We start from the raw sequence: 13,458 nt of genomic DNA on the forward strand, positions 1-13,458 counted from the left end.
TTTGTGGACAACTTCCCTACGATGGATGAAGGTAATAGCATCTGTTTCCAGTCAGACAAGTCCGAACAGCATGGAGACCAGCATGCTCCTTGGTTGCCCTTTATTCCAGGGAAAGTATATTTATTTCTCAAATGGGGGAACTTCAGCTATTGTTTTTAGCTAAAAAATAATAAATAACAGTTAGGAGTCTGAATGTGGCAACCCATAGTTGTCTGGTTTCCATCATCACCATTAGTAAATTGATGCCAATTTTATTTATTTTTATCTCATGTGTATTGTGTGTGTGTCTGTGTGGGGGTGTTGGATTCCCTGGAACTGGAGTTAAGACAGTGGTGAGCTGCCATGTGGGTGCTGGGAATTGAACTTGGGTCCTCTGGAGGAGCAGCCAGGGCTCTTAACCACAGAGCCATCTCTCCAACCCACTTGATGCCATTTTTTATCTTAATCCTTTGAATGTGACTTATTTTTCTTTTTCTGGAATACTTTAGAATTTCTTTTTTTAAATTCTGATGATCCAAACTTTTCTGAGATGTCCTTGATTTGGTATCCCTTCCAGCTTACAAACTTGACTCCCTGACCATGCTTTCTGGGTCTATGAGGACCCCTGTCCCTGCCCCACCTGGTCCCCACCCCCAGCCCCACCCTGCCCCACCCCACCTCGGCCCTGACCTTTTTTCTCCCTTGATTTCTATGACCCTCTCTCATCTAACCTAATTCTTGTGGTAGGCTCAGGCCTTTTACAGTTTCTTTACAGTAATATTTACATCAACCCATAATTCTTTTTTTTTTTTTTTCGAGACAGGGTTTCTCTGTGTAGCCTTGGCCATCCTGGACTCACTTTGTAGACCAGGCTGGCCTTGAACTCACAGCAATCCGCCGGCCTCTGCCTCCCGAGTGCTGGGATTAAAGGCGTGCGCCACGACGCCCGGCTCAACCCCATAATTCTTTTTTTTTTTTTTTTTTTTTTGTCGTTTCTGAGACAGGGTTTCTCTGTGTAGCCTTGGCTGTCTTGGACTCCCTTTGTAGACCAAGCTGGCCTCGAACTCACGAGATCTGCCTGCCTCTGCCTCCCAAGTGCTGAGATTAAAGACATGCACCACCATGCCCAGCTTGTTTTTCAGATTTTTAAAGAACCCTTCTAGCTCTGTGAGGCCAGCCTGATCTACAAGTGAGTCCAGGACAGCCAAGACTCTGTTACACAGAGAAACCCTGTCTCAAAACAAACAAAAAACCAGTTTTTTCTTTGTCTCCGGATACTATTGTTGTTGTGTTTGTGTTCTGAGGCAGAGCCTCGTAGAGCCCAGGAGGCCTCCAGCGCCCGGGATCTGTCCTGGAGTTCCTGCTTCTCCGTTTACTGTTCCTGAGCCTGGACAAGGGCTCGAGCCATCACATTCGCTCTTCAGTTTGGCTTTTTGTTGTTATTGATTTGTTTTCACTCTTTCCTTGGTTTTTAGAAAGAATCCAGCTAGATGATCCAGAGTTTGATGTAGACTTGCTTCCTCTGGAGTTTGAGGAAACTGTACACTGGTAATTGATGAAGATGCAGCCTTCTTCCTCTGAAGGCGGCCGTGGGTGGCCAGGTGGGGAGCACCCTGTGTGTCATGTGTGTGTGTGGAGCAAGTGCTGTCTTCTTATTTCAAGTTCACCAAAAGAAGAGGAAGTGAATGCCAAGAAAATGCAGAAGACAACCACCAAAAACACCGTCCAGGCGTTTCATCTCCGCAGGAGCCTGAACCTCCTAGACAAGCTGGATGAGGAGAAGAGCCTCTGTATCCAGAAGACCAGGTTAGCCCGCTTGCTGAAGGCCATGGCCTAGCCACCCCTCTGGTTGTACAGCATCCATGTGGAGGTCCTGGCTTTTGTTTTCTTGAAAGTTCTGTGTAAGAGAGTCCTGCCAGAGTCTTTATAAGGAGCAATCTCAGAAGCCTGAACAACTGTGGTGTCCAGGACTCCACCTCCCCCCAGCCAGCCTGGACAAGATCCCAGAGAGCTCTTGGTGCTCCTGAGCCCTGCATAGTCCTCCCCTCCCCCACCCCAGTCTGGACAAGATCCCAGAGAGCTCAGGGTGCTCCTGAGCCCTGCATGGTCCTCCATGACTGTCTGACTTCTGCATATTTCCGGTATAACTGAGGCCTTAGTGCACAGCCTCTTACTCCTCAGGCTCCTCCTGGTCTCGGCCTCACTGGCACTTGGAAATACTGTGTTCCCCAATATATAGACAAGTTGGAAACTAATAAGAGGCAGCTGTCCCCTGTGTCCCAGCGCTAATGGCTATCTAGCTTTTCCCACTGAACACGTGCCAACATGCGTGGCATAGCTATGAAGCTTTTGTTGAATCTGGCACTTCACTCCTATTTTAGTGTCTACATGGCACCCGCACGTGACGCCACCTGTGGGTGTAGGATCTGTCCAGTAGCAATCTCATTTACATGGCACCCGCACATGATGTCCCCTGTGGGTGTAGGATCTGTCTAGTAGCAACCTCATGCTGCAATTCTCATCCTCCTCCAAGAAGCCTTTACAGCTCTTGCTTGAGACTTTGCTCCGTTACTCCGGGCTGTGGTGAAAGTCACACTAGCGGGAGTGAACACTTCATCCAGCCTACACGGGGAGCCTCTGCTCTGTGCTCGGACATGCTGATGAAGGCTGCAGCCATTTGCAGCTGTGTGCTCTTACGCAGATTCTCAGCAGCTGCTTTGCTCCCTAGGCGCATCACCCTCGGGAGACTTTACCCGACTAGCCCCTTTGGCAGGGCTTTCAGAAAACACCCTGCTCGAGTGACCCCTAGAGTAGGCGAGAACCCTAGAAAGACAAAGTATCCTTAGTCCTTGGCCTGGGCCTTCTCTCTTTCCGGCTCCACTCACCCCATCCAAGGCTAGAATTTTAGGAAAACACTATGCCAATTCTTATTTCATGTTTTAGAGGGGAGCTGCATGTCTGTCGTCAGAGGATGGACCTCCTCACCAAACAGCTGGAGAGCCTGGCAGCTGAGATCGCCACGGAGAGAGAAGCCAACAACATGTAGGTCTTCCTGTGGGGGAGGAGATTAGACAAGCGTGTTTGCCTGATAGCAGAGATAGCGCCATCCCATAGATGGCACTCACTCAGGCAGCAAAGGTGAGTGCTAAGTGCCAGCTGTGTTCAGTCAGCCAGTGGGCAGCTGGCATCCTTCCAGGGTGGCAAACAGACAATATAACACCGAGAAGAAATGTCAGTGTAGGAGCTGCTCAGTTGCTGAAATACTTGCTACACAAGAGTGAGAAGCTGCGTTTGATCCCAGCTGTGTGAGCACAGGGATGCACACCTGCAGTCCCAACACCGGAGGAGCAGGCCCGATGCACACCTGCAGTCCCAACACAGGAGGAGCAGGCCCAGGGCATCCGGGGCTCTTCCTGAAGAGCAAGGCGAGCTGGGTCTGTGAGTTTGATTCCATTTCAGAGCCTGTTTCAAAAGAGTGAGGAAGAGAATGATTGAGGAAGACATCTTACCACATATACACACATGAGCACGCATACATGTAAACATGTACACATGTGAGCACACACATGTAAACATGCGCACACATGAACGTGCACACATGTAAAAATGGAAATGGCTTCTTAGAAAGCGAGTATACCCTTTGACTTGGAGACAGAGCCTCACTCTGTAGTCCACGCTGCCCTCCAGTCTCATGCACCCCAAGTGCTAAGATTACAAGCCTGAGCCACCACGTCTGGCTCTTTGTGGGATTTAAAACCCCACCTACCTCTGTGGATCAACAGCTTCAGTGTCCACAAATAATCCCAGGTCGGTCCATGCCTGGAAACGTGCTTCCCAGAACTATACAAGCACAGAGCATTCTTCACCCAGCCCCTCCCCCCGCACAACCCCGGCACCCTCCACCCCGCCCCCCTCCCCACCACGTCCTCAGCTCTTCCCATTCGTGAGGCCTTTTGGCTTTTCCCTTCAAACATGTTACTACTGAGAAGGGAGACCTGCTCACCATTTGTAAAGTGCTTGCCTCTGGTGGTATAATGGGTCCCAACACACTGTGAGGGAGGAAGAGGGGTGGAGTGCAGACCCGGCGGCGGCTCTGAGGTAGTATACCAGGCCCTGGTGGTAGTTCAGCAAGTGTGCCTGCGCCTTATGCTCTGAGGGGCCTGACAAGCACGAATTTGACTTCCCTGAGAGAAAGTGAGAGGCCAATAGAAGAGATTGCCTGACTGGTGATGAAAGCAGAAAACCCTGCCCGATGGCCTCCAACCTCCACAGACCCCGTATGAGGCCCTGCCTTGGTGCTGTTTTCCCAGCTGAAAGTGGGTTTAGGAAGTACCTTACATGACACCACAGGATAGATCTCCTCCTGAGTGTGGGTTGGCCAAGGGAAAGCCTGGCTGTGCTCAGCTCTCCTTCTCAGTGAGCCGAGTGCTGACGTGGCCATGCTTTATCTGTTGCTGTGCTCCAGGGCTGCTGTGGGCCGCCTTCAGGCTGCATCCAGGTGCCGGCAGAAGGAGCTGGAGAGTGAGAAAGACCTGCAGTCCAAGATCACGGCCCTGCTGAAGGACAGCGAGTACGTTTGGGAGAGCCTGGGAGACCGCTGTCCTAAGTCAGCACCTGGCTGGCATACGCAGGACACAGAGTCTGTGGGACAATTCCTAACCCTGAGTATGAAGAGTAATTAGCTTCTCACTCTCTAGACGCTCAGAAATTAAGAGGTAACATGTTAAAGTGGCTGAAAGAAAACAATGTATGTTGGTTATTTATTTTCCAATTTTCTCACTTTTGTTTATATTCTTAGTAACTATATAATCAGCACCTTCCCGCCTCCGGTACTCGTGGCCTGGGGCTCAGTGTAGACCAGTTGAATAGCCTGCATAAAGCTCTGATTTGATCCCTGGCATTAAGATTTAAAAAGTACTCTCAGCTTTTCTAGAATCTTCGGGGGGTTGGGGGAGCCTGAATTTAAATGTTTTGCTAGTGAGAGTTTAGATTGCAAACTAGAAATGCCTCTCACAAATCCACACAGAGAGGGCTTCTTCTGGGGTACAAACAGCTCACGATAGCAGCAGCAAGGGCCCCCAACACGTACAGTCCAGTGAGCACAGGGCTGCTCCCTAGGCTGCGTCCAGAGCACAGATCTGCTGTTACATGACAGCAGACCAGTCTGTGGACAGAACCAGAGCCTAGCAATGGACCGTCCCTGTCCCCGCGGCCCGTAGCATCCCTTTTCTTTAAAGCCTCTCTTGCTGTCATGGCTCTCTGACCACACTGGGGATTCAAATGAAGGTCTCTAGTGGTGCGTGTATCTATTTGTGTGGATCTGAGATTTGCCACATCCTCAACACCCTTTATTCTGTTTTCATGGAGATACACTGAGCCCACCTCTGCTCTGGCCAAGCATAGCCACCTGGCTTCAGCCTCTCAGGACTCCATCAATACAGAACCCAGAACCCGTTTCTTTCTTTCTTTCTTTTTTTTTGGTTTTCCAAGACAGGGTTTCTCTGTGTAGCTTGGCTGTCCTGGACTCGCTTTGTAGACCAGGCTGGCCTCGAACTCACCGTGATCTGCCTGCCTCTGCCTCCCAAGTTCTGGGGTTAAAGGTGTGCGCCACCACACTCAGTCAGAACCTGTTTCTATGGGAGTGTTTCACACATCTGTGTCCCTAATATATGTCATGGAACTGTGGTTTTGGGGAGCCACAATGGACATAGTGAATGTTCCCTCCTCAAGATAAAACGTCTGTAGCATGTTCTCTCGAGACTCATGGGTTCTTTCTTCCCCTACATTGAGGAATTTCGAGTCTGTCTGTGTGTCTGTCTTTCTGTGTGTCTGTCTGTCTTTCTTTCTTTCTTTCTTTCTTTCTTTCTTTCTTTCTTTCTTTCTTTCTTTCCAAGACAGGGTTTCTCTGTGTAGCCTTGGCTATTCTGGACTTGCTTTGTAGACCAGGCTGGTCTTGAACTCACAGCAATCCACCTGCTTCTGCCTCCCAAGTGCTGGGATTAAAAGTGTGTGCCAACACCACCGGGCTTCTTCTTCTTTTTTTTTTTTAAGATTTTATTTTTATTTTTTTATTATGTATACAGTACTCTGCCTGCATGTACACCTGTATACCAGAAGAGGGCACCAGATCTCATTATAGATGGTTCTGAGCCACCATGTGGTTGCTGGGAATTGAACTCAGGAACTTTGGAAAAGCAAGCAGTGCTCTTAACCTCTGAGCCATTTATCCAGCCCAAACTTTGAGTATTTCAACTCATAGTTCAGATTTCCTGTAGCTGCCATTGAACTGATTGAGGAAAAAGACTGCACTCAACTCTGTAATCATGATTTAAAAAAATAATATAATAATGGAAGAAAACTTTCTTAATGTAAATGTACTGTCTGGTTTTGTGTGTCAACTTGGCACAAACTAGAGTCACCAGAGAGGAAGGAGCCTCGGTTGAGGAAATGTCTCCATGGGATCCAGCTGTGAGATCTTCTCAGTTAGTGATCAATGGGGGAGGGCCTGGTCCTTTGTGGGTGGTGCCATCCCAGGGCTGGTGGTCCTTGGTTCTATGAAGAAGCAAGCTGAGGGACTGGAGAGATAGCTCAGAGGTTAAGAGCACCAGCTGCTCTTCCAGAGGTCCTGAGTTCAATTCCCAGCAACCACATGATGGCTCACAACCATCTATAAAGGCAGTAAGCAGCACCCTCCATGGCCTCCGCATCAGCTCCTGCTGCCAGGTTCCTGCCCTGACTTCCTTCAAGATGACCAGTGATGTGGAAGCCTGAGCCGAATTAACCCTTTGCTCCCCAGTTTGCTTTTTGGTCATGGTGTTTCATCACAGTAATAGAAACCCTGACTAAAACAAGTTAACACATTAAAAATCTACAGCTTTGCAGGACAAGCTTGAAGTATTTGCTTTACTGTCAGATATGAAAAGTTCAGCTTGAATACTTCTTCCCAGTGTTGGAGTCCCAGAGTCAAGCACCTCTCTCATTAGTTCTGGTCTAGCGACTCCTCCAGGCAGAGTGAGGCCCCAGGAGAAGGTCTTCTAAGTCACTGTCAGTACTGTGCAGCACATGTCTTGATGCGTGCGCTGTGACGGCTGGAAACCATCCTTGACTTGCTGCAGACACGTGGCTACATGGCGTCCTACATTCTAGCAAAGACAGTTCTGGTTTACACTCTTGCTACTTGTCCCAAATGAAGACGAACTGCAGACTTCCTGGGCTTGTGCTGGGAACCTGCGGGGCGCTATGCACGTCACAGCCGCCACAGCCGCGGCACTCACCAATAGCTGATGACAGAGTCAGGCAGCCACCTTGTGGCCCAGGTCTGCCCGGGGCAGGGCTGTCTGCTGCCGTTCTCTGGGCCTCTTCCCAAACTTGTTTGAAGACCTGGAGTGGCCCCAGGTAGCTCCCGAAACCCATTTGCTAACTGCTTTCTTCAGGCCAGGCTAGGCCACCACAGCGGGCTGACTCCATCCGTGGGCCGGGTGAGTGCCTGAGACCAGATGCTAGCTCAGGCTAGACTTGTGATGGTGATTTTCCTAAGTTTAGAGACTAGGTGTGAGGCCTCATTCTCTGATAATATTGAGCCAAGTGGAAGCCTCACAGGAGGGCGCTGACTCCTCATTAGTGGTGTCTGCTATCTGCCTAGAGCGCTTATCAAAATAAAGATCTGTCTAATCCCCAGATGGAGGCTTCACAAATGGTTGGACCCAGGTCTGCAAACCCTCAGCTCCCATAAACAGCAGATGCTTTATTTTCATAAGGAATGCCATGTGGCACATTGAGATGCAGAAGGGGCAGTTTGAGGAAGTCCGGAAGCACAGTGAAGAGGAAGCAGAAGCTAGGCAGAGGAGCCTCGAGGTGCACGCAGCGCAGCAGCTCCAAAAGGAGAAAGAGGCACTCGAGAAGGTGGAGCGGAACCGCCTGCTGAGGGCCCGGTAAGCGCCACACAGGCCTGGCCCTTGTACACCAAGTCTTTCCAGACTCAGCTCACAGCTCCTTCTTTTTGTGTATGTGCCATGCATGGGTCCTGCCTACGACAGTCACCATGGAGACCATCAGAGCCTCCCCTCTGCACGTTTTCACCCCTTTCCTCCTGTGCTGTTCTCTGGCCCCATCACACATCTGGATGCTCCTTTGCCTGCACAAGCCTTGGAGCTCACAAGCGCAGCTCCTGTGCGTGCTCTGAGGTGGCGCTGTCTCTGCTCAACTGGGCTCTGCCCTCCCAAGATAGGAAACCACTCTTTTTGTTTGTTTGTTTGTCTGTTTGTTTTTCGAGACAAGGTCTCGCTGTGTAGCCTTGGCTGTCCTGGACTGGCTCTGTAGACCAGGCTGGCCTCGAACTCACAGTGATCCACCTGCCTCTTCCTCCCAAGTGCTGGGGTTAAAGGCGTGCGTCACCACACCCGGCTGAGAAACCACTCTTATCTCTTTTTCCCCCTTTTGGTTATTTGTTTTGTTTGCTTGTTTTGAGACAGGGTTTCTCTGTGTAGCCCTGGCTGTCCTGGACTCACTGTATAGACCAGGCTGGCCTTGAACTCACAGTGATCCGCCTGCCTCTGCCTCCCAAGTGCTGGGCTTAAAGACGTGCGCCATGGCTCCCGGCTCCCATTCTTTTCTCTTTGTCTCATCATTTTTGCTGTTCGCTTCTCCTGCCAGACTCCTGCTCAGCCTGGGTCATTCCTGGTTTTGGTGACTTCCTCATCCCAGAGCCCCAGGGGCACCGTAACACCTGTGGCCCTGTGTCACCGTCACATCTGTTTCCCTGTGTCTCTGCAGGAAATCTTTGCATGTGCAAAAGGAGCTCGGGCTGAGACATCAGAAGCTGGTGGACGATGCCCAGAGGAACCACAGAGTTGCGGTGAAGTTCCTGAAGGCCTCTCTGGGGAGGTGGGTTTTCACCTTTAAGTTTCCTCTGTCAACACCCTTGAAGAATCCAGGAATGTGGGTTCCTACATTTCACTTTGAAGTTCCCTAATTAAGTAATTACTTAATCATCAGAAACAAATAAAACTGGAGTTCTTTTTTAAATCTGCTATTTGTATTTGAAAAGGAGCATGAGAGACAGTGAGGCCCCAGGGTCTAGAGAACACCCCCAGTCACCTGTCCCTGAGGGCCAGGCCCTGGAGGGCAGAGCATGCTCTGCTTGTCCGCTTGTATTGTAGAAATAACCAGCATCTAAGGCTCATATAACTCTGTAATTGTTAGCATTGCCTGCATATGCTCCTATTGAAATTCATATTACAACAAGCATAGTGGCACACACTATTCATTTTTTATTTTTTGGTTTTTTGAGACAGGGTTTCTCGGTTTAACAGCCCTGACTGTCCTGAACTCACTCTGTAGAACAGGCTGGCCTCAAACTCATAGAAATCCACCTGCCTCTGCCTCCCAAGTGCCGGAATTAAAGGCGTGTACCACCATGCCCGCCTGTGGCACACACATCACTCAGAAAGACCCTGTCTCAAAGCAACAAACAAACAAACACAAAAAATAAATAAAATGTGCATTACGGCAGAATTCGTGAGCGGGAGCAGAAGGAGGAGATGGAGTCCCGCAAGCACATGAGACGGCGCATGGACGCGGTGTTGGCGCTGAAGAACAACATCACTGCCAGTCGGGTAGGCAGAGCCCCACCCCACCCCACCCCGTCCCCGCCAGCCACGCGGGCCCCAGCGCTACCACCCCCCCCCACCAGCCACGCGGGCCCCACCCCACCCCACCCGTCCCCGCCAGCCACGCGGGCCCTAGCACCCCCAGCAACCCCTGCCAGCCACGCGGGCCCCACCCCACCCCACCACCCCCCACCACCCCACCCCCGCCAGCCACACAGGCTCCAGCAACACCACCACCCCCCACCAGCCACACGGGCCACAGAACCACCACCCCACCCCACCCTGCCAGCCACACAGGCCCCAGTGCCATCCCACGCCCCCAGCCACGTGGGCCCCTGCCCCAGCCTTTCTGGAATAGCTAACCAACTAGCCTGCTCAGCTGCTCCCTGAACGTTTGCCATGCCTCCATCACAGGCTTCCTGCCTGGACTGCACACAGGAACTGTGGTCCAGGAGAAAAAGAAGAACTTAGCTCTGCCCTGAGAGGATAGTGAAAGGCCAGAGCTCTGGGGAGGTAGGGGTGTGTGGTACAGGGAAGGACGGGCCACCACAGCCTGAAGACTCAGAGGCAAGGAACCCATAGGAGAGGGTGGACATCACACAACCACACAGAGTCCCATACCTAGGGGACCCACAGCTGCAGGCTGGGTGAGAAACACCCAACATGACACAACCACACAGAGTCCCATACCTAGGGGACCCACAGCTGCAGGCTGGGTGAGAAACACCCAACATCACACAACCACACAGAGTCCCATACCGAGGGGACCCACAGCTGCAGGCTGGGTGAGAAACACCCAACATCACACAACCACACAGAGTCACATACCGAGGGGACCCACAGCTGCAGGCTGGGTGAGAAACACCCAACATGGCACAACCACACAGAGTCACATACCTAGGGGACCCACAGCTGCAGGCTGGGTGAGAAACACCCAACATGGCACAACCACACAGAGTCCCATACCTAGGGGACCCACAGCTGCAGGCTGGGTGAGAAACACCTAACATCACACAACCACACAGAGTCCCATACCTAGGGGACCCACAGCTGCAGGCTGGGTGAGAAACACCTAACATCACACAACCACACAGAGTCCCATACCAAGGGGACCCACAGGTTTCAGCATTGATTCAAAGAAAAGATCTGAATATGAGTAATGTGAGTGTGCTTGTGTGTGCATACGTGCATGCTTGTGTGTGTGTGCTTGTGTGTGTGTATGCGTGCATGCTTGTGTGTGTGTGCTTGTGCGTGTGCATACATGCATGCTTGTGTGTGTGTGCATGTGTGTGTGTATGCGTGCGTGTGTGTGTGCCAGTGTGTGCTCGTGTGTGTGGGCACGTGTGGGCACATGCTGGTACTGTGACCTTAGAGTTCTCTATCTTCAGGAAACACTAAAGAAGTTCCAAACATGGGGCCAAAAAAAGGCAGAACTGGCTACGCAAAAGGCCCTTAACGAGAAAGAAGTGATCCTGGCCCAGGGTGGAGATGCGTTCAAGCACCTTTCCCATCAGCGCAGACACCAGGAACTGGAAGCCCAGAGGCGGTGAGAGCTGGGAGACACCTGTCCGGGCCCAAAGAGAACCAGAAAGCTTAGCCTCACCACTGAAAAGCAACAAAGTGAACTCTGCCCAGACTTTTCAGGAGAAGCAGACATGGGCTGTGGGAGACTGCAGGACCCGCCCCGCAACCCTCCGCCGCAGAGGTCTCCAAGGGACTCTACCACTTGAGGGGCTTTTGGTCCAGGCATTTAGTGGGGCTAGGATACCGCTTTCCTCACTCCTCTCGGCTCCCTGAGCTCCTGTGACGACCTCCTCGGGGTGCCTAGGGCTCACTCTTCCCTCACCACCCGTTGCTATGTGCTGTGGTCTCCCCAGGCCAGTGGCCAGTGCTTCTTCCTTGGTCTCACGGTTTGTAACAAGGCCTGCGCCACATCCGGTCCTTCCCACCTTACACACAGATCAGGTGATGTGGTGCTCACGGGCTGCCTGGGTGGTCCCGCGCAAGACACGACCATCGTGAATCTGAGAACAGGGAGGGAGATGTCCCCACACCCTAGTGTTGTCTGTGCCTGTTGTCACCACCCTAGTGTTGTCTGTGCCTTTTGTCACCACACCCTAGTGTTGTCTGTGCCTGTTATTTCGTCTGGGTCTCCTCAGCTGTCAGCCTAGACACTAGGGTGGCGGCTCATGAGGGCCAAGTGTTATGCAGGGACTTTAGACTGGACTGAGTGAGACAGGTGAAAGCTAGCTAGGGCAAATGCAGAGCTGCGCCGGGCGGTGGTGGCGCACGCCTTTAATCCCAGCACTCGGGAGGCAGAGGCAGGCAGATCACTGTGAGTTCAAGGCCAGCCTGGTCCACAAAGTGAGTCCAGGACAGCCAGGGCTACACAGAGAAACCCTGTTTCAAAAAAACCAGGAAAAAAAAAAAAGAAAGAAAAACACAGAGCTGCCCAGGGCAAGACAGGGAAAGGTCAGGTGAGGATTCACGTCATCTCCAGTCTAGTGTCCCTTATGAGCTCTGTCTGTCACACTCTCCTTGGAGCTTAGAGCTCATCCAAGATACGGCGTCCTTACACCAGACCCCGCCTAGGCTGGAGGACCAGAGAGCAAAAGGAACACCATACCTAACCCTGTCGCCACTGCCCAGCTTGCACCTGGCTCTTACTGAGGAGCACTACCCACAGGGCTTTTGAAGAGGAGCAGAAACTCCGGAAGCAGGAAATTGTAAGCCGGATTTTGAAAGAGGAAGCTGAGGAAGAGCACAGGAGGAAGAGACAGCATCCCCCCTGTAAGGCCACAGACAAGTGGACTCTGAGAGACAGGACCTGGAAGTACATCTCTGACTTCTGTGAAGGGAAGACCGTCAAGACTGACACCCACCTGCTGGTAAGTAGGACATTTTCAAGTTGAGGTCAGGCACTTGAAAGTGCAGGCGGGAAGGGCCAAAGGCCCAGGTGTGACCATGCCTGTGATGCCCGCCAGGGGCCTGCTCTCCCTCAGGTACGTTCCTCACGTTGGCCAACACAATGAGCATCACTGCCGGGATGGTGGACGAAGAGGACTTTCTTGTGGGGTCTGCTGAACAATACAGGAAGGCATTCAGTAATCCATAGATGTGTGTATGTTGTATTCTATTTTATTTTATTTTTTGGTTTTTCAAGACAGGATTTCTCTGTGTAACCTTGGCTGTCCTGGACTTGCCTCAAACTCACAGCAATCCACCTGCCTCTGCCTCCCGAGTGCTGGGATTAAAGGCATGCGCCACCACGCCAGCTCATGGAATGCTTCACAAATTTGCGTGTCGTCCTTGTGCAAGGGTCATGCTAATCTTCTCTGTATCGTTCCAATTTTATATGGAAAAGTTACAAGGATTTATGTGTATACAATTCTCTGTAAACAACAAAAGAATTCCTTTCATCCCAGCACTGGGGAGGCAGAGACAAGCAGATAGCTGTGAGTTCAAGCCTAGCCTGGTCTGCATAGTGAGTTCCGGGACAGCCAGGACTACGTAGAGAAACCCTGTCTCGAAAAACAAAACAAAACAAAGAAATAGAAGAACACAGTGCACTTGGTCAGGCCGTCCCGGTAGGGTCCCAGGGTTTGCTTTCTTCCTGCTCACTGTGCCTGCTCCGTCCTGTGCTGAGCTTGTCTTACTCCATCACACTTCTGCTGGCAGGAAAATGAGATGGCGTTTCAACCCAAACCTTTCTGTCTACTGAAAGCCATATCCAGCGAGTCCGTGCAGGTGGACCTGGGAGCCAGCAGTACAGAGGATGAGATACTGGCTGAACCAGACATCCCAGGGCTTTGGAGCAAAGAGTACAAATCATATCAGGTAACTGCTTTCCTCGGTCAGGTCCTTGGCAGAG

At 51.5% G+C, this 13,458-nt stretch overlaps 1 protein-coding gene and 1 non-coding gene across 2 annotated transcripts in view; one reads left to right on the forward strand and one right to left on the reverse strand.

Annotated features, from left to right (window-relative positions):
- Window positions 1-13,458, forward strand: part of Cfap74 (cilia and flagella associated protein 74) — a 51,550-nt gene that overhangs the window by 5,789 nt on the left and 32,303 nt on the right. Inside the window, exons 2-12 of the mRNA XM_051171706.1 lie at window positions 1-31; window positions 1,455-1,527; window positions 1,642-1,785; window positions 2,923-3,021; window positions 4,445-4,549; window positions 7,737-7,910; window positions 8,752-8,862; window positions 9,491-9,593; window positions 10,976-11,133; window positions 12,274-12,475; window positions 13,266-13,424. The exon at window positions 1-31 is cut by the window's left edge and continues 44 nt beyond it. Of these exons, the coding sequence (XP_051027663.1) occupies window positions 1-31; window positions 1,455-1,527; window positions 1,642-1,785; window positions 2,923-3,021; window positions 4,445-4,549; window positions 7,737-7,910; window positions 8,752-8,862; window positions 9,491-9,593; window positions 10,976-11,133; window positions 12,274-12,475; window positions 13,266-13,424 (1,359 nt within the window). The remainder of the gene's footprint in view (window positions 32-1,454; window positions 1,528-1,641; window positions 1,786-2,922; window positions 3,022-4,444; window positions 4,550-7,736; window positions 7,911-8,751; window positions 8,863-9,490; window positions 9,594-10,975; window positions 11,134-12,273; window positions 12,476-13,265; window positions 13,425-13,458) is intronic.
- LOC127212132 (U6 spliceosomal RNA) lies at window positions 12,860-12,963 on the reverse strand. Its single transcript, XR_007833513.1, has one exon. It is a non-coding gene; the product is annotated as a U6 spliceosomal RNA (small nuclear RNA).

The sequence above is a fragment of the Acomys russatus genome, chromosome 29 (genome assembly GCF_903995435.1).
Source record: "Acomys russatus chromosome 29, mAcoRus1.1, whole genome shotgun sequence".
Lineage (NCBI taxonomy): Eukaryota > Metazoa > Chordata > Mammalia > Rodentia > Muridae > Acomys > Acomys russatus.